Source organism: Falco peregrinus, chromosome 10 (genome assembly GCF_023634155.1).
Source record: "Falco peregrinus isolate bFalPer1 chromosome 10, bFalPer1.pri, whole genome shotgun sequence".
Taxonomy (NCBI): Eukaryota; Metazoa; Chordata; class Aves; order Falconiformes; family Falconidae; genus Falco; species Falco peregrinus.
In genome coordinates, this window is record NC_073730.1 from 28,762,706 (window position 1) to 28,783,090 (window position 20,385).

Sequence of the window (20,385 nt, forward strand, 5' to 3'; positions counted from 1 at the left end):
TATTTCTATTTTGAACAAGTAGAAGATATCTGGCTTATTTAGTGGGACTTAGGTCATTCTAAATTTACTCTGCTTTGTTTTCTGGCAAATAAGTTGTTCTGATGCAGCCAAATCTGTCTTGTCTTGTCTTGTCTTGTCTCTTCTCTGAACTATCTAGCCACATTTTTATTGGAGAAAGAGTCAGAAAGCCAGTAAACTGAATAGCAGCATTTTGATAAAAAGTCAGATATGGCAAATAATTCAAAAAAGTTTATTTACTTGCAGCATTTTAGCGGGACAGGTATTTTAGACAATCATTTCACTAAGACTTCAATTGTTTCATTACTGATTGTTAGTTAAAAAAATCCTAGCTAAATTGTTTTATTTAGAATGGATTCACTAAAGTTTGCTTACTTTTTTCGGACAGTCTCCATGTGATTTATAAAAGGTTACAATAAATTATTTCTTTATGGGGTCCTTGTTGAGGGAGGCAGATAAGAGCGAAGCCAGGATCAGTGGAAGATCTAATGAAACCTAGATTAAACTTTGAAGGAGGAACCAGAAGGGAAGAGGAGGACCTCAGCAAATCCAGGAATTATTATTATGTGACTCATTAGGTTGTTTAAAGTATTAGTAATAGTACAATCCAGTGAAACTATTACATAGTAAGTTTCATGTCTGCTTTCAGAGAAATCTGTGTAAACCCCCCAAAGACTACTATAGCAATTTTGATGTTATAAGGAAGGGAATTCTTTCAATATCTTAGAAATCTAATTAGTCCCATGCAAACAAGTAGCTAAACCCTTATGAGCACCTCTAGGCTTGTTCTGGCTGTCACTGATAAGCATCAGAGTACTTATGAAGTATTTTATTTACAAACTTATTTACAAAATTAGAAATTTCTATCTCCTCTGCAGTTCTCTAGTTTTTTTCTCTTGCTCTCCAATAAAAGCACATTTTTTTACCTGCCTTATGATCAAAACCTATATCCCCAGAAAGGGAGAAAACAAGAAGCTGCTGTTAAGACCTCATTCAGCATGTTTATTTTGTCTTCCTCTCCAGCAGAAGCCATCTGGATGTTGCTTTGAAATAGATGGATTATGGATAAAGTTATCAGAAGGGATTAGTGTGATTAGAAAGACATTAATCCTGTCAAGAAGTAATGGTCAAGTATTAACCACCAACAGTTGCTCCTAGAATCATGTTTGTTTTCATTCATCCCATACCCTCCCTCGCATTCTCATTTTGTAATTGCATGTCACAGAAAAGACCTTCCTAAGCAAGTTCTCCCAGTGAGGCTGGGAAGCTCCTCTAACAGCTACATTAGAGATGATTATATTACAGTTGAGCATCATGAAAGTGAAGTGCTGGCTTCACTAATGCTGCTTGATCATGCAGGCAGGCTGTCGCTTACCTTTTTGTCAAGGTCAGTGCCTTCAAGTTTCAACATGGTAATAATCTCCATTTCCACAGCACAAGCCATTTAATCATCTTAAAATGCTTTACTAATATAACCTACTATCGTGCAGGAAGGCAGTATCTCCATTTTACAGACAAGGAAACAGAGAAATTAAGGCACTTTATTTAAAGACAACCAATTTACAGTGAAGAGAGATATGCCTGAAGTGACCTCTGTACTGCAGTGGATCATCAGACTTTCCCTCATCTGTGCCCAGCTATCTGTGCTTTCATGACAGGCTGCTTCACTTCCATAGAGGTACCTTTTATGCAGGAACTGTTTGCAACAAGAAAATTAGGACTCTTTACAGAGCAAAGAGAAAAGAGATAAGAAACAGAGAAAGAGACAGAGAAGAGGCAAGAAACTTTGGCTCTTTCGGTAGTTTGATGCTTGATTTTGCTGTTAGTGTCTAGTGCAGTTAAAATTATTTCAGCTGTGAGAAAGAGGGATCAGAATGACTTTTTCTTCTACCAGCTACTGAGAAGAAAAAGTAACTCTATCCCAGTTGAAACCAAGACAGTTTCCAGGATATTCTTTTGTTTTCTTCTAACATGACCAAATACCTACAGAGCAAGACCGCTAAGGCTGCATTAGAGAAGCCTGCTGCTCTCATCAGATGCCAGAGTGACAGTAGTACTGGTGGGAGGACCGTAGCCCATCCCTGTCTCTGCTTTACCCTACATGGTCTGACCTTACTTACAGTGGTATATTCTAATTTTGTTTTTTCACCTCCAGCTGTCATATCGCACTGCACAGGAAAAAATGCCTCCTGCCCATACGTGCACAAACAGCTAGTTAGCACATCTGCCGGTCTCTACCTGTACACATATTACAGACAATCACATGGCGTCTTAATTGAAAGCTGGTGTCACCCTACACCTCCAGTCCCATCCACCCATCTCTAAGTGATGCCAGGACCTCTCATGTGGCATGACACCATTTGTCTAAGTACAGAGGAAGGTAAAATCCTGCAATAATCCATGCTCACACCCTGAACTAAGCTGGATCAGGTATGTCTTGTGCACTTGTAGAAGGGCAGCCCATTTGTATAGATGAACACCCTTTCCATGATGTTTGTGTACAGCCCAGACAGGCAATAAAATGACACCTAGGCTCTCTACAAATTTTACTCAGGCTCCAATAGTTTTGCAGACTGCTGGGGTACTAACAGGCTTCCACTGATCTGCACAAAAATAAGGAACTACCATGATCACTTGTAGTCAGTGGTATAATTCCTGATGTCATGTATTATTAAATGTTTCATAGTATTCCAGTATGATTTTCAAAGGAGACAAGAAGTCTGGAATCCTCCTGAAGATCCAGGGGGCTACTAAGTTTCCTCTCCTTTGAAAATCAAATAATAGCAAACAGCATTTTTAAAGTTTAAATGTCTTCATATAAATGAAATAGCATCTATGCTCAAAAAACCCCAAATACAAAAGTGGTAGCTGTTTTACAAATAGGACTGTTGCAGCAGGTTCTGTACAGTTAGCTTATCAGCCACAAACAGCACTTGAGCACCTCAGTATATAGATATTTCACTAAACACAATGGAAACTCAAAGGTATCAAGCATGATGGAAAATCTGGCTCTTGATCTTCAAACAATGAACAATATGTTAGAAGACCTCGTTGACTGCAATACACTGTTTGCACTGATTGTGTTTAATTTTAAAGCCAGGCTGCTGCAAAAACTGAATTATAAAAAAGAAACCAGATCTATATTTCTAGTACATCATAACATGCAGCTTTTTGAGATTCTGTTTTTAAAATTATGCTTTATAAATAGTACGAGTTTTATTTTTTACCCAAAATGTTGAGATCTCCTTTTCCTTATTACCCAATACTTGTAATGGTTAATGATAAACTGACATAAATCTGGCAAAAATCCTGCCAGGAATTCACATAGCACATTGTATTTTCTTAGTGTACAATAGGAAATCTGTTTTTATGATCTAATGTAAACAAGGCAGGACTTTGTACAGTACACAGTGAGAATTGATCTCCAATGGCTATTCTGCCACTGCTTCCTCCTAAATAGCCCCGTATGCAAGACTACTCTGATACATCCACGAATGCCGGAGGGGATGAACAGCAACCTTTGATCACTGACTGATAAAGGAGATCTGAGACATTGTAGTATAGCTCATGCAGAATTCAGGCTGGCTTGTTGATTTTAGCTGTTCTGATAAAAAAATAAGTATTTCCTAAATTCAAAGGTCATGACGGAAATGAAAACAAATTATCTACTAAATATGGATGTGCAGCTTCCAGCTGTGGAAAAGCCAAGAATCTTAATAATACTTGATCCTCTGTTCTGTCAGTTCTTTCAAGTGTTTTTTGATTAAGAAAAGGGCAAAAGGATTTGAAACACAAATTTGGATTATAAACAAATGTCAGATTTATTCAACTGTTTATAGTTCATACATGTTTGTATCCTAAGGAAACAGAGGGAAGCCAGCCAGCCCCCCAAGCTTCACATGTCATTGCCGTTTCTTTTGTGAGATACTAAGTGTGTTAGAGCTCTTAGAGAAGTGTAGAAAAATTCTGTCAGGTCACAAACTGCTCATACCACATTTGTAACCACTTCAGTGCTTTCCACACCCACTCTGTGACTATAGATTTCTATTGCACATCACTAGACCCCTACTGACACTGCCTAAATAATTTGTACTGAGTTGGTCCAATTTTGTCATTACAACATGCATAACTTGCAACATGTCATTTTTCACTTAAAGTTTGGACCTCTAGGTTGCACAAGCAAAAGAAAACACTCAAAACCAGTATGAGTGAAATTGTCTCTGACCAGTTCATCTTACCCTTGGTAATCCTTCCCTTTCAGTTTCATCCAAGTACAGTTTTGCTTTTCACTCTGAAAGTAAATATATTTATCCCCGCTAGGCATATCCTTAAAACTCGTATCTCTAGACTGACTTTCTCCACAATAAAAACTGTAGATTGCATATCCTAGGAAAGGGCTAACAGCTTGTTTCTCACTGGAGTGAAATGTATTTTTATTATTATTTACATTACAGTGATACACATGACAGGTAGTTCAGAACTGGGACATTATACACACTTTACATTATCATTCAGGTACCCTGCAGATTTTCCCATATTAACCCAGCAGAAGGTTTACCCTTCTCCACCGAGGAAGACCTGTTCCAAGGTGCCAATATTTTTCTACTGGCAAGGTAACACAGGCAAAATATAGAGAAAAATCCAGAGTCTAATAATGTGAAGAAAAAGCCCTGTGTTTCAAAGAGGAATTTAATTCCACGTGAAAATACAGTTGCTTTGGAACACTATAAAACATTGCCCTGAGCAGGCTCCTCAGAGAGCCATAGGCAGCATTTTGCAGCTGCTCCTCAACACCTCACTAGATAATACAGTACATAAATTTGATTGCACTTGATTATGCCCTAGTTTGGCAGCTGCACAAGCATAAGAACAGAGCAACTGGTATTTAGGAAAGAATGACCAGAGGGAATGGTTTAATTCATATGTAGCAGAAAAAACCAAGCCAAAACTGTCCAGAAGCTTATGTTATCTATCCTTTCCCATTCAGTCTTCAGTTAAATTACATGCATTTGTCACAACACAGAAAGTATCTCTCAGTACCAGGAACGGATTAGAAGAACTAGTGTTGCACATATTGTCATTCATGTAAAACCAGTCAAGACTGTCCTCTTGGTTTATATTTAATGGTAAATACAAAAAAAGACAGATTTTGCAGCCTTTTAGAGATCTGTATTTTCCTTCTGAACAGACATTATATTGACCATATCAGGCACTGATTTATAGTCATGGTAGAAAATTTAGATTGCAAACCTCAGTACTGGCCTCTGAGTGTTTCAGTCAGATTTTTCATCCCTAACAAATGGTAAGCTTAAGTAGTAGAACAGACAAATAATCTCCAGTCTGCGGTCTATTACCAGTTTCATCTACAGCTGACAGCAAGTAAAACATGATTTACCCAAGCTAATGGTCTGTCTCACAGCACGTTTTTATCCAGACCCTAAACTCCCAAAGAATATACTGTTGCTGTGAGGTTATTTAGGATAAGTCTGCACAGACAACTGCAGACATGAACTTGTTCTGCCTTTGTGCTGAGCTGCCAAGGCTGGTCCGGAAGCCATATAGCCACATCAGTCCTTGGCATACGAGCTTGGGCGCAAAGCCACGCTAATGCGGCTGTATGGCTTCCGGCATGGATCTGGCACTGGTTTGCCCAGTTTGGCTCGTGGGCTAAGTGAGCTCACATCTGCTTGCACCCAGAGCATCTCCACATTCTCTTGCACAGTTTATACAGTTGTCAACTCTCCAAGTGTAACTAATGAGTCTTGAAAGGCAAAATCTGGTATAGCACAGTACAGCTGAACAATGACAGAATTCCATTAGAACAGAATGAGCAATGGTTTTCATTAGTGGAATGTTAAAATGCCAATGCATTGCCCAAATCAGAGCACTCTGAAAAAAAAGAAAAAGATATGGGGAGAAGGATACTATAACAGAGTAGTTTCTAATTAAATACTAGGCTTTAACAGCATGAGTAAGAATGACCCACTCAGGAATCTGAGCAGAAGGATAAGGGATTACCAGAACTGATGGCATTACAGACAGGAATCCCCTTAAAGAAAGACAGTTTTATATTTAGCATATCGTACTTAATTCAGCAACAAACCCCCAATAGTAACAGATATTTACTACCCCAAAATGAGCCTTCAAATAATATAAAATTTTACTAGCATACGCTCGCTTGTACCAGGCACAACATACTCAGAGGAACAAGTCGTATAATTTTAAAAAACACAGGTCAAATCAGTTATTCGGCTTAGACTACAAAAAGAACAATCTTTCTGTAACACAGCCTACACATGGAAAAGGATCAAATCTCTGCTACTCATTATTTCTTAAATATCTAGAAAATGATCAGTGGTAAATAAATAAAAAATGTAATATTCATCCTAAGCTTAAACAAAATAAACTGTCTTTCTGAAGGGAATACTCACTGGGGTAACAAGCCTGTTACAGCTGAACAGTGCAGTTCTACCCTGACGATTCCTTCCCACAAGCAGTCTCACTGCTTTATTGCTAATCATAGTCTTGGAAAACCAGGCCCTGTATCTATTACCAAATAGAAGCTTAATCATATAAACAAGGAGGGTGTTGAAATAAAGGATGTAATTTTCTATTACATATATAGGTAGATGTGTAAGACAAAGAGAACTCAACTGGTTCAGCTGGTGTAAACCTGTGTAACCCTGGCTTTAGCCTGCTTTTCTGAAGAAGCAAGGCTTATGCAGTCAAACTTTGTGTGTAAAGAGCCCTTACTAACAACATTTTAACCTTTCTCTCAAATTACACAGAGGGGATGGAAGGCTCCCAAAGACAGAATTAAGTTCCTGTGAGGTCTGTGAAACTATATGGCTGAATACAGGAAAGAAATAATCTGTGCGCTTCTAGTATTATCTTGAAAAAGAACCAGGGGCTGCAAGCCCTGAGTCTTCTCCAACCTGCCTTACAGATGTGCAGCACACACACTTGGCCATTAGTCTGTGAAGATGCAGGAGGTCTGGTGTTGCCTGCCCAGAGTTCTGCAGCATGCTGGGAGCCAGACCACCTCCTTCTTCTTCTTCTTCTTCTTCTTCTCCTCCTCCTCCTCCTCCTCCTCCTCCTCCTCCTCCTCCTTCTCCTCCCCCTCCCCTGTGGGCTCCCTGGCACCTTTGCCTTTTGAAGAGAAAGGGAGAGTTGAATTTCCTTTCTGGGGTAAACAGAACTCGAGAAACTAAAGTGATGCACAGGTATCTCTGCCAATCAGCTTGTCCTGAAAGCACTCCCTGCAGGTGAAGGAGACGTATGTGTGTGTGTAAGTTTATAATTAACCATAGTGAAAGACAGTAGAGATTTTATTATCTTCTGAGGAGGCAGCACTATTAGAGAAGGCCTGGGACCAACAGCCTCCCGCAGCACTGGAGTGACTGAGGTCCCGCAACGGCTCATGGTTTCTTAGTCTTCTAGACAGAGCCACCTCCTGGCTACAGGGTATAACACAGACTGAGCCTTCACCCGCGCCGGGAAATGCATTACATGGAAGGAAAGATGGTTTAACAAACTTGAGCACCTTGGGCCAGCTGATCAGCAGATGTCTGAAGACCTGGACCCATGTGTTTTTTAAACATATCAGAGGACTCAGGGACGGACGCACTGAGATCCACCTCTGTCACCGCCACGTATGTGCTTGCCTGTTTGAAAACCTGAGATAGGTGTTGAAAGCTTTTGCATGTGAGGGAGAAAATGTATTATTTGCATTGCAGTTGTCAAATGAGGATCAAGGCCTATGTCCCAGAGAGAATCAGGGATCTTCAGATCTCCTGCACTCGATCTTTCAGGCTTGTTGAGGACATCCCATTGTCCAACTGCAGTAAGAGCTCAGGCAGAGCCTAAGCGTGTTAACTGTGAGTTCGGTTTTGGGTCCTGCTCTCACTTTCCATTCCCAGGTTTAAAAATAGTATCCTATATTTATACATATAATAAACACTGTTCATCTGGTAATTACAGAGTCTAAAATTTGATCTTGTAATGCTCCACTACTGAGTATTCCTAGGGCAGACACAAACTGTCAGACTATTTGTTACAATTTTTTGTTTATGTCGCTAATAGAAGTGGCATCCTTTGCTATGTGGGCTAGCTGTTCTCATCACAGAGAAAAGCAAACTCTATACATGAGACACAGTGGATACTAATAGGTATAAGCAGGGATAAACCTCAGGCAGACAGCGGGGACAATAAATACTTATTTTAGAGTCATTGTATGATGCTATGAAGCTTGTTTATGTAACCAGATAACTGAAATAATATAAACCCCCATCCTTAATGAAGGTCCACATCAAAAACAAAAGCTCATGCACTCATGCAGGGCTCAAACTGGCAGGCTAGTGGTTGTGGTTACTTTTTCAAGAATTTTGTATCTTTAGGAAAACAAAAAGTAAGATCATAGGTGATAGGAGACCTCAGAAACAGATACAAGAGCTCTGGGATACAGCAATTCCAGGTGCTGGGACAAAGCTGGGTAAAACAAGGAACTGTACATTGAAGAAACAGTCTCCTGTTGTTTGACTGATTCCTTCTGCCTTCAAGGAACTTTTAAAATAAACACCATTCAGAGATACCTGGCTATATCATCAGTTTCTCATTCTTAATGGATACAATCTGCAAAATTCCTGTTATAACTCTCCAAATAGGAGGTCAAAAGAGGGATAGTAAAATTTTTTAGCCATTTCTGTTTAAGGCTGGATTTAGGCTAGGACCTGTAAGATTTTCCAGTCTATTATCAGTCTTCTGAGCCAAACACTTGCCACATTTTATTTCTGCTACAGCCCTTCAAGATAAAAACTGGACTTGCAGACAGGGTATTTTGCACTGAGTGCTTCTTTTGAACTTCCTTTCTCACCTTTCCTTTTCTTTATAAGTCATTTTTTACTTGTTAGTTCAAGGAAAAACTTGCATTAATTTCAATTAGGAAAGTAAGATTTAGAGCTCTTTTCATGGTGCTGTACCACTGTCTTTTGTAAACAATAATACAGTAATTTTAAAAATAATTCAAATGCCATTGCTGCTGCAGGACAGGCTGAGAATGTTCCAAATCCACAAAGAAATATACTGCAAATTGGTAGAAATACAGAGCACCGGTTTACTCATTTTGTGAAATACATGTGTGGGAAATACTGTGCTTGTTGTAAAACAAACAAAAAAAAAAAAAGAAAAAAGAGGACTGTACAATAATATGATTACATCTGGAGTATTTTTTGCTTGCAAGAATCTGACATTTCAGTATGCAATAGCAAGTGATAGTTGGTTTGTTATACAGGAAGACAGACTCATACTGTTGTCCACTGAGAGTTAATCCCTTTGAAGATCTGTAAAGTTTCTTCTCTTTCTTCCTCAGAGTATGGAATCCATAATTTCTAACATTCTAACAGTGTAGCTCAGATTCACTCCTAACACATCTGTAGGTCACCTAGAGCTATCACAGGCCATGTCACAGCAGCTCTTCCCTACTGTGCTGTTACTCCTCCTGACATCTCTAAAAAAGACAAGAGGATCTAAAGAGCTATACATTTTAGGGAAGGGCATGTGACTCTCCTCCAGCTCTTTTCTGTCCTTCTTACTACATCACTTTCTCATGTGAGATTGTTTTCTTTGGAAAACTCTCCTTCCACCTCTCAAACGACCTCTACATGTTTTGTCTTGATGTTCTCTAGCTGCATGGCACAGAACCAGGTATGAGTCTATGGTCATACACCCAGTTTCAGGCACAAAGCACCATGACTCAGCTTCATTCTGTGAAAAAACATGAGAAGGTAGATGTAAAGGTAGCCGAATTAAAAATAAAATTAGTGCTGGGTTGTGTTAATTTTCAGACACTCACAGTGATTTGAAGTCTAGAGACTTTTTTTTTTTCCCCTTAAAGTGGAAGATGAGGTTTTGGTGTATGTATTAGGTTCTAGAAGCTGAGGCTCCAAGGAAAGGCACCAAATATTGCAAGAATTTTTTCCTCAGATCTGGTAAGGTAAAGTTAGCTTTGTTACTCTCCATCTCTCCTTCTATCTTCTCTGAGCATTGGGCACATATAGAGCTTTTGGCCATCCAACTGGTGCTTGTTTGTGACTGTAGTCAGTTGGAAGACAGTCAAACTCAGAGGAAAGAAAAAACTATCATAAATTATGGCTACCCACTGCAAAGGCAGCTACCATGCACCATCCATCAATACCAGGATCTAGATCATTAAATCTGCTATCAATAAAGTGGCACCATTACAGGTTCTGCCTTTAATGTACTAAGAAATCACTTTCACTTCCAGCTGAAGCCAGGCATATACTATCAGTTCACTGGAGACACAGGTTTTTTTAATAGTCATTGTACTACAGCACATCTCTCAAAATACTGCAGAAGACTATAAATTAACTGTACTTTTCCATCTTATTTTTATACTGTATTATTTCAATTGTTTAGGTTTAAGGTAGGCTTTTTGATAAGGTTGGTTGTTTATTCCATATATTAACTTCTAGTTAGCTTGAAGGAAAAAGTCCTCCCATTACAAGTGAAAAAGAAAACAGCAATGAAAAAAAATTTTTTTAAAACAAATAATACCTATATCAGGTATTGTGGAAATGATCCTATCAATTAAAAAACATGTTCATAGCCCCACTATAATTATGAATGTACAGCAGTCAGTAATGCTTCTGGCACTTTGACATTAATTCAGTTAAAACTAAAATAGCGGTGATGACATGTCTCATTTAGGAAAATTCAGAAGTTTTTGGAACAATACTGTCCTCACTTACCTTGAGACAACCAGTGGCAGAATCAACATTTTCAGCATCCTCATCAGTAACTCACCAGGAAACTGGAAATAACTAATTTCCTAGAAATACATGGAGAGATGCTTATTGTTTTGAGGTAAGGACTGTATATGTTGTCATGAGTCCTGCTGTGGATCAGATAACATTGGTAAAATCTGCATATTTGGTAAATAAAAAAATTGGTATATGCAGTGGCAAAGATATTAGGCTTTAAAAGATAATTTAAGAATTAACTAGATTACGTATTTTGTTGTGATCCAACAAACACACTACATCGTTCGTTCCTTTACAAAGGAAGACAAAAATGAAATATGCCATCTCTCAGGACTACTGTTAATAGGTTGCCCTGAATAATTTCTTCATTCTGCATTTTGTGTGTTTTCCTAGATGTTTATGAAGCTACTGATTGCACACAAAAGATGTTCAGACGGCAGTTAGCACTAGCAGAACATAGAATTGTTTTAGTTTAGTCACATTCACTAAGTACCATATTTTTCAATTGCGATTTATATTTTGTGCTCAAACAATGCATTCAGCAGTGCATGTTGCCCTGTCTACTTTGACTACGAAGTGAGTACCTGCAAAGAGCTTAGCTGAAGTATGCTGGGGGAGAAATCCTTAAGTGACTTCAATAACATGGGCTGCTAGTAGTGGGATATCTCAAATTTACTAATACAAAATACCACTGGTGTAATATAAACATCTGTACCTCAGTATATCTGATGATGAAAAATATTCCCGGTGTTTTCTTTAGATATACATGCTCCAAAGTAAAATAAAATCCAATGAATATACTGCACTACCGGTTTTTAACAGGTCAATATTAGATGCTACATTTCATCTAGCTTAAACACCCACTATTATTATCTGTACTTGCAACATTATAATGTGCTTATGCTACGTAACTAGGCATCTCCGCCTTTGAAAATGTATTGTTTGAGAATGTGTGAAAAAACCCAAAGAACCTTGTAGATAAACAAACAGATGAAATTAAACACATCTACCAAACACATATATATGCTTTTTATCTTCAAAAGTCCATTCTGAAGTTCCACAAGTTGCTATGTCTTCTGTTACATAAGTACGGTATTTTCTCTGCAGTGATACACTGCCATGCCACACTCACCTGTTGAGAGAGTCGTCTTGTCCTCAGGAAGAATCCGAGAAGACAGCCGATAGTGACCGACAACACCGACAGAATGAGCAAACCATTTCTTTTACAAACATCCTTGATCCGAGCGAGGATTGCATCCAAAGCCACTGCCATGCTGTCCTCCGTGCTCTTTGGAGAAGAATCAGCATCCCATGGAGAGAGAATTTGCTCACTCCTCTTGTGCGGGTGGACCGATCTAGCTCTGTATAGATCAGATCAAAGCACTTCCAGTTCTGCTTAGCTGACCTGCAAGGTCACCTCTCTGCCAATAGCCACCAAGCAAGCAGCTGGCATTATTGTTCCAAATTAATACCAACAATCCTATTATCAACTACATCATTAAGAACTTGAAAGAAGATTAGGGGGCTCTGGAAAATTAGAACAGAATGCAGTAGTATTTCTAAAACAAGACTGGTTCAAAACAAAGTGACACTCCTGGGAGAAAGACGGTGTTTGAGTGCATTCCCCTGCCTCCCCAGTTCAGGATCTGGACATCCAAACCTAGAAAGGGAATGGCGCAAGTCATGCGTTCAAATGGGGAAAAGTAATGTTAGCGCAGTTTTTCTAAAGGGCAGAGCAGGTGACATTTTGAGCTGGACTATCACAAAAGGGCAAGCTGGGTGAAACTGAACTTCATTAATTAAAGCAGGCTTCGGTTTTTTGTTTTCATGGAGAAAAAAGGCTGAATGAGTAGCATGAGAGACATGTATGAAACAGAAAACAGCTGTATACTGAATCATGCAAGGACACCTTCTGGCATTTGGCATTTATTATCGTGGAATGGAAATGATTTCACTTTTCTTCCAACCACTATGTTGATTAGAGTAGGGCCAATTTACTTTCAGAGGATTATCAGACTAAGCCACAGGGATTGCTTTCCTTTCCTTTGCTGTGTCCGCGTTCAATCCCAATGCTGATTTTTATGCTAGTATGTGCTAAAAATACAGCACCCTCACTGTTGACCATGCCACGCTTTCTTACCAACACATTTCTGTAGTTTCTGGGTTATTCTAAGATGATTCAGTGGTTTTATGGAGAACATTCCATACGGTACAAGAAAATTGTGTCTTTGCAGTATTCTATTTTATATTGTAATGAAGTGTTTGTTGTTATGTGCTCACTTATGAGTCAATAAGTCCTTGAGAGATTAAACCGTTCTCTTGGGAGACAGGATCTGAATGATGTATGGTCAGTAAGATGTATGGACACTGGCAAAAAAAAAGGGGTGTGTGTGTGTGAGAAAAAATACGTGGTGCCTATATGCTGCACAAGAGCACTGTCAGAAGGAGAGGCTCACAGGAGGTTTTATTGACACGGATGGCAAAGGGGACGGGACTGAGGCTGAACTGTCCCACTCCAGCCGTTTTTTAACAGCCAGGTAACTTCGCTGCCCGGGCAGCATGCATGGAACGGCCTTCCCAATGGAACCGACACCAAAACGCCTCCTGAAACCCCGCCGGCCCCGCCGCTGGCTGCTGTGGTGCGGCTGCGACCCCCGGCCCCGCGGCCGTCCCCCTGCACCCCGCCCAGGCCGCGCAGGGCTGGGGAGCCGCCCCGGGCCGCGGGGCTGCCCGCCCCCCGCCCCCTCCTCCACCGGGAGCGACCCAGGTGCCGCCTCCGCCCCGCAGGGGGCCGGGCGCCGCGGTACGCCGCTGCCCCGCCGGCCCCGGGACGGCAGCGAGGGGAGCGGGCGGGCGGCGCCTCGCGGCTGTGACGCGGCCATCATGGCGGCGCGGCAGCTGCTGCTGCGGCGGGCGGCGGCGCGCTGGCGGCGGGGCTACAGCACCGCGGGCGCTGCCGAGTACCTGCACCGCAGCATCGTGCCCACCATGCACTACCAGAAGAGCCTGCCCAGGTACGGCGGGCCGCAGCCCCGCTCCCCGGCCGCAGCCCTTGGCCTCCGGCAGCGCCCGGCCCGCGGCCTGCTGAGGCGCCGCCGGGCGGGGGCCGGGGCCGGGCCTGGGCTGAGCGGCCTCCGGGCAGCCGGTTTCAGTCCCGCGGCGGCTGCCGAGGGCAGCCGGGGGGCGCGGGGCGGCGGCGGCTGGTGGTCCCGGCGGGCCGGGGATGCCCGCTGTGAGGCGAGGGAGGGAGGAGCCCCCACCCCCGTGTCTGTGGCGGCTCCCGGCGTGTCTCCTCGCCGCTTGCTGTGTGTGCTCTTCCTCAGGTGGAGAGGAGCGGTTTCGTTTTTTAAAGCGTAAATGTGACTGTAAGCAACAACCGAAATAAGTAACCTCCCCGAGTATAGCAGGATTGTTTTACAGTAAGAGCATTTTCCTGTTTAGGCGTAGAGGAGGATGGCAAAGAAACTTTGCAGGAAAGAGTAGATGCTCAGCACAGAGCTGGCTGCCAGGCTGCCTTCTGTGCCGGCTCCTTGCAGGGGATCACGGCACTGTACTTACTCCCTGTAAGGTATTAAGACCGTTCACTGCAAAATGTTGGTAACAAGATGGTCAAATCGGTTTTCTACCTTGTTTCCAAGATCCTTAATGCTGTGACGACCTATGTCCATCTTACTGCCTTACTTTTCTTCCACAAGAAACTTCTGAGCCATTTGGATAACGGCGTGTAAGGAAGGATAGGGAAGAGGGGAGGCAGGGAGAGACTACTGTGTAAGAAACTCAGGCTTCATTAGTACCATTGCTCCTAAAATGCATGTCTCTCTCGTCCCCTTCCTTCAGACTGCCCATTCCCAAACTAGAAGATACAATTAGGAGATACCTGAACGCCCAGAAACCGCTTCTAAATGATGACCAATTCAGGTATGGACAAACAAGATGGGTATGCTGCAGTATCATGTACTGCTTCAAAGGCAAGTGTTGCATATGAAAAGTAGGACTTGGGACAGCATTTTGACGCTTTTATTGATTGCTGTAGGAAAACTGAAGAACTTGCTCATAACTTTGAAAAGGGAATTGGAAGAGAGCTGCATGAGAAACTGGTCGCCCAAGACACTCAGAACAAACATACTAGTTACATCACAGGTATGTTGGCCTACTGGATATAGAAGGAAACTGTAGATCATCATGCTTGATAACAGACTGCTCACAATGCTATAAATACAATAGGCTGAAGCTTAAGTTCTCTACTCCATAAACTTGGAATAACATGCTGTGAATATTGTCTGTGACTATTTGAGCAAATTCTGAGTCTCTGATGGAAAGAATGCCCATCATCTTAACTTGTATATACCAGAATTCTGGATAGATGGATATTGGAAAACGGTATTTTTTCAGGAGTTACTGTACTTAAATATGAGTTTATAGGGTTTACCTTTTTTCTTTTTCACTGCTGGCTATGTAGGTTAATAGAGGAGCTTAACTGGTAACTCCCTTAAGGAAACTAAAGCAATCATTTTCAAATAATTTCAAGTTACTTATCAAGAAAACTGAACTCTGGAGGGGGTGTCAGAGAATATGACTAAGCTTTGGGAGGCAGAAGTGGTCAGTGCTCTAGACTTGAAACCTCCCAGAACTACAAACCCCTATTATTTTAAAGAGCAAAAGAAAAGGAGCAACAGAAAGAGGAAGATGATGATAAAGAAAAAGAAAGTAAGAGAGGGAGAGCATGCATATACATTATTTATTTTTATTCTTCCATATTATTGCTTCCACTGACTTCCAAGTACAAGTGTCTGTTTATGAAAGTATTGGATGGATAGCAATAGAGGTGGAAATACTCAAATACCTATTGAAGTAGAAGTTTGCGTGTTGCCCAGCAAATGCACTTTTATCCTTCCAGTCTGTTGAGACTACCTATAAGTGTGTTAGCTACCACAGATTCTCTGTAGAATACCAGATTATTTCACAGAAACTGCTGTTGGGTTTGTTATCTTACTTTATGTTCACTCTGAACAAATGCCAGGGGTTTTAACTGGTGACTTTATGGTGCTTGTCAACGCTAACTACCATGCTGCTTTTTTGTCTGTGAACTGTGAGGTGTTTGTCTTCCTTTTTGTTTAGCTACTATTCTTTTTTAGGCCTCATCAAAGACCTGTTCCACTTGAAATTGGTTTTTGAAAGTGCATATAGTCGCCTCTACCCTGGACTTTCAAGTCCAAAGTTAAAAGGCTGTGTGATGATGACAGATGTGGTTTTAAAACTGTAGATGAATGCTAGTTACTCACCTATGAGGACCTGGTATTAAAATTGTAACTTAGGTCCTTGAGTTACCCATTGCCTTTTTTACAGCCCAGCTAGAAAGTTCTACCTGGGACTGATCCAGACTTGGAATAATAATTTTTAATATATAGCTACCTTGAGGTGAGGTTGGTGTGCACTTGTGTCCTTTGTCTGCAACCAGTCAGTGTGTAATACTAGAGCTTGCCGAGTTTGAAGTTGTTAATGATGATGAAATAGACCTTGCTTGAAAATTCCTTCTCCGCTTATGCCTCCTGGATTTTTATTTACTCATAGGCAGGCGTAAAGTTGTGACTACTTTCTAGAGCTGTGATTGATTCCCTTGGTTTTGGCAAGCATGGAACCTTTGGGTCACACTTGTGCTCCGTGGTATGCTGACAGACGTGGGTATCAAATGTAATTCTGTTTTCCAAAGTGTGTTCTGGGCCTGGAAGAATAACCGTGAGGTCCCCTCTAACCTCGTATTTTTGCCAGCTTGAGAGACTGACGGTAATGCATTGCTGTGAAGAGTTTTGCCCTGTGCTGCTAATTTTAGTGGATGGAAGGAGGAAGGAGGTGGAAATGCAAGATGGCAGATGCAGATGGACGTTTGCTGCCAGGAATGAGGGAAACACTGGACCAGGATTAAAGGTGGTTCTAAAGAGAAGCATGCCATCAGTGACAGAGAGTTGCAGAAGTTAATAGCTTAAGAGTCAATAAAGGTGTGTTCGACTCCAAACGTTAGGTGTGCACCCAAGTACCATGCTGGGGAGCCGCATTGTATGTCACAGCAGTTACGATTTATCACTGAGCCATATAGAAGACATGGAAATGGGCCCTCATTGCTAATGACATTGACACTCTTGATATGGATTACTCCAAATACTGTATTTTTACAATTAGCCAGTGGTACCTTTCTTCATAATTGGAGGTTGGGAGAATCCTTGGGGGAATTACTGCATATGTTTGTCTTGTTTGTATGCAGTTTGATAGGTGTTTATTCATGAACCTCTGGTCTGACTCAGTAAACTGCTTTTATGTTCTGACTTATTTCTCAACTCTCCATTTTCAGGTCCCTGGTTTGACATGTACCTAAAAGCACGTGAGCCTGTTGTTTTTAATTTTAATGCGTTTATGTCTTTTAATCCTGACCCAAAATCTGAATATAACGATCAGCTCATACGAGCTACGAACATGACTGTTTCTGCTCTACGTTTTATGAAGACCTTCAGGGCTGGTTATCTTGAACCAGAGGTTTTTCACCTCAATCCAGAAAAAAGTGACACTCAGATATTTAAACAAATTATCCGATTTGTGCCTTCTTCACTTTCTTGGTTTGGTGCCTACATGGTCAATGCGTACCCTCTAGATATGTCTCAGTACTTCAGGCTTTTCAATTCTACACGGTTGCCTAAGCTCAACAGAGATGAGCTTTACACAGATGAAAAGGCAAAACATTTACTAGTACTGAGAAATGGGAATTTTTATGTATTTGATGTTATTGATAGAGATGGAAATATGCTGAAACCTTCAGAAATACAAGCTCACTTGAAATTCATCCTTAGTGACAGCAGTCCAGCCCCAGCCTTCCCTCTTGGCTACCTCTCCAGTGAAAACCGAGATACATGGGCATTGCTGAGAAAGCATCTAATGGATAATGGCAATGAAGAAGCTCTTCAAAAAGTAGACTCTGCTGTGTTTTGTTTAAGTTTAGATGATTTTCCCATTAAAGACTTTGTGCACTTGTCCCACACGATGTTGCATGGAGATGCTGCTAACCGCTGGTATGACAAATCCTTTAATCTCATCGTAACTAAGGATGGCACTGCAGGAGTTAATTTTGAACATTCCTGGGGAGATGGTGTGGCTGTGCTCAGGTTCCAGAATGAGGTTTTTAAAGATAGCACCAAGGCACCAGCCATCAGCCCCCAGTCACAGCCTGCTTCAGTAGACTCTTCTACAGCAGTGCAGAAACTTGACTTTAAGCTGAATGATGCTGTAAAAGCAGGAATTACCAAAGCCAAACAGAAATTTGATGCCACTGTAGAAGCACTGTCTCTTAATCTGATTCAATTCCATGAAGGGGGCAAGGACCTTCTAAAGCAGAAGAAGGTAAGCCCAGATGCTGTAGCTCAGCTTGCCTTCCAGATGGCTTTCCTTCGACAATACAATCAGACTGTTGCTACCTATGAGTCTTGTAGTACTGCAGCTTTCAGACATGGTCGTACAGAAACTATACGTCCTGCGTCTATCCATACAAAGAAATGTTCAGAAGCTTTTGTCAGGGAACCATCCAAACATAGCACAGAGGAGCTTCAGAAGTTGGTAGTGGAGTGCTCAAAATACCATGGCCGTTTGACAAAAGAAGCTGCTATGGGTAAGTAGGAACATGACAAACACTCTTGCATTTGCACTGAAATGCCTGATAAACTTGCTGTAAGCATTTGCTTCACAACTAAATAGTTTCATTTTGATGGAGGACTAATGTTAATGTAAACTTGACAAAAAACAGTAGCAGAAGGCTGCAGTTTAAAATGCATTCTGCAAGACTTGTTTCTTGATGGAGGAGAATGTCTCTGTGCTTCCTTTTTCACTGTTTGTGTGTTGAGAATTTTTTGTACTTTAGGTTTTGTCCTTATAACAGCTGGGCAATTTGAAAATTTGATAAATACTTAGTGCATGTTGTACTTCCCAGGGCAACTGAGAACTTTCGCTCTATGTCTGAGGAGTTACTGTCTTATCCCTGCAAAGGCTTTAACAACTTCCAAATCAAACTGATTCTTTGACTGTGCCACTCCTGGTATTTTTCTAAATGCTTTCTTTTGAATTGTCCTTCCCCAAAGCATAACTTGATCAGTAAAATTGACATTTGTAAGTTGAACATTACCCTGTAGAGTCTAAAATATGCCTCCTTTTGTTGATGCAAGATCCCCATCTAGATTCATAAATTTTAGGAAAGCCTTTCTCTGTTTTGAACAACTTGGATAGGTTCAGATAAATAGTTAATGAAAAGTGAAATGTATTATTAAATTGTCTGTTAACATTGCACTTTTGTTTACTATCATGATTCCTGGTTGAGGCTAGCAGTAAACCATCAAGGCCCTCCTTCCCTAGGATGCATGCACTGGATGTACAGAATGTCTGGGTTCTGTACATCAGTTATTGCTAATATGAAAATAAATCCCAGCTTACTACAGACCTCCCCTTTTGTGACTGAAAAAAATGTGATGTCAAAATAAGTGAGGATTTTTTTGCACAAAAATTAGTCCTCTAACACTTGTTGTTTTATTTTGACAGGTCAGGGATTTGACCGACATCTCTTTGGTTTACGCTATTTAGCCTTATCCAAAGGTATTGCACTGCCTGATTTCTATCAAGACCAAGCCTATGCTCGGCTTAATCACAACATCATTTCCACAAGCACATTGATTAGCCCAGCTGTGCAATTAGGAGGGTTTGGCCCAGTGGTCCCTGATGGCTTTGGACTAGGATATCAGGTACATGATGATTGGATAGGTTGTAATGTTTCCTCTTACCCAACTAGGAATGGTAAAGAATTCCTTCAGTGTATACACAAATCACTAGAAGATATCTTTAATGTTTTAAAGGACAAGAAAATTGGTAGTTAGAAGTAAAAACGTTGTAACACTTTACAGCTGCAATATAAAATGCAGACTCTGTCTAACTGGCATACTAATTGGTGTTCAATGTGGCCAAGACTGCCCAGCTTAATTGGCTTCCTTTATCTTGATTGAACTTGAATACTGTTAGATTCACTATGAAGTCTGTACCTATTTTAAAGAAATCAAGTACAGACCTTGAATGCATATTCCAGGAAGTATATTCACAATGTTGAAATTAAGTAACAGATCCATGTGTTCTTAAAACACGTTATTATAAAATAAAAAGCATTGTTACCGAATTTATGAACTCAGAAATACCTGTGACTGTTCAGACAGACTACAGTACTGTGATACCACTCTTAAACTGTTAGATTTAAAAAAAAAAAAAAGCAATAATTTTAAATAGGAAAGAGTGGTTACATTTGCACTCTTGCAGTAAGCTTGCTTACTAACTTGTCACATTTTTCTCTTTAAACTTGAATTGATACCAGAACTGATTGTGCCTCAACTGCTTGAAGTCTTTCCACTGTAACAGCTTTTTGAGAAACCAAAAATAAAGTGGGAGGCTTTCAAGTAACCTGTAATCACCATGTTGTTAAATTGACTGGAGAAGACTGTATTGTAATAAAGCTATCTATTAATAACCACAAAGTTATTTTATTGCTGTATCAAAATTATACAGTATTGGTAGT

General features: G+C 40.8%; 2 protein-coding genes across 4 annotated transcripts in view; one reads left to right on the top strand and one right to left on the bottom strand.

Annotated features, from left to right (window-relative positions):
• The window catches only part of SLC1A7 (solute carrier family 1 member 7), a 54,588-nt gene extending 42,378 nt beyond the window's left edge, over positions 1-12,210 (bottom strand). For 2 of the 3 annotated variants that reach the window (XM_027778660.2, XM_027778659.2), the window contains exons 1-2: positions 11,929-12,210; positions 10,785-10,864 (exon numbers count right to left, since the gene is read on the bottom strand). In XM_027778660.2, coding sequence (XP_027634461.1) covers positions 10,785-10,864; positions 11,929-12,069 — 221 coding nt within the window. In that variant the 5' untranslated portion in view covers positions 12,070-12,210. The remainder of the gene's footprint in view (positions 1-10,784; positions 10,865-11,928) is intronic. The other variant, XM_005231676.3, reaches the window with a different exon arrangement.
• A 1,442-nt stretch (positions 12,211-13,652) lies between these two features.
• Positions 13,653-20,344, top strand: CPT2 (carnitine palmitoyltransferase 2). Its single transcript, XM_055815845.1, has 5 exons — positions 13,653-13,810; positions 14,634-14,714; positions 14,830-14,936; positions 17,143-18,447; positions 19,368-20,344. Exons 1-5 carry the CDS (start codon positions 13,680-13,682, stop codon positions 19,697-19,699), a joined length of 1,956 nt encoding a protein of 651 aa, XP_055671820.1. The 5' UTR covers positions 13,653-13,679; the 3' UTR covers positions 19,700-20,344.
• The last annotated feature ends 41 nt before the right edge of the window (positions 20,345-20,385 follow it).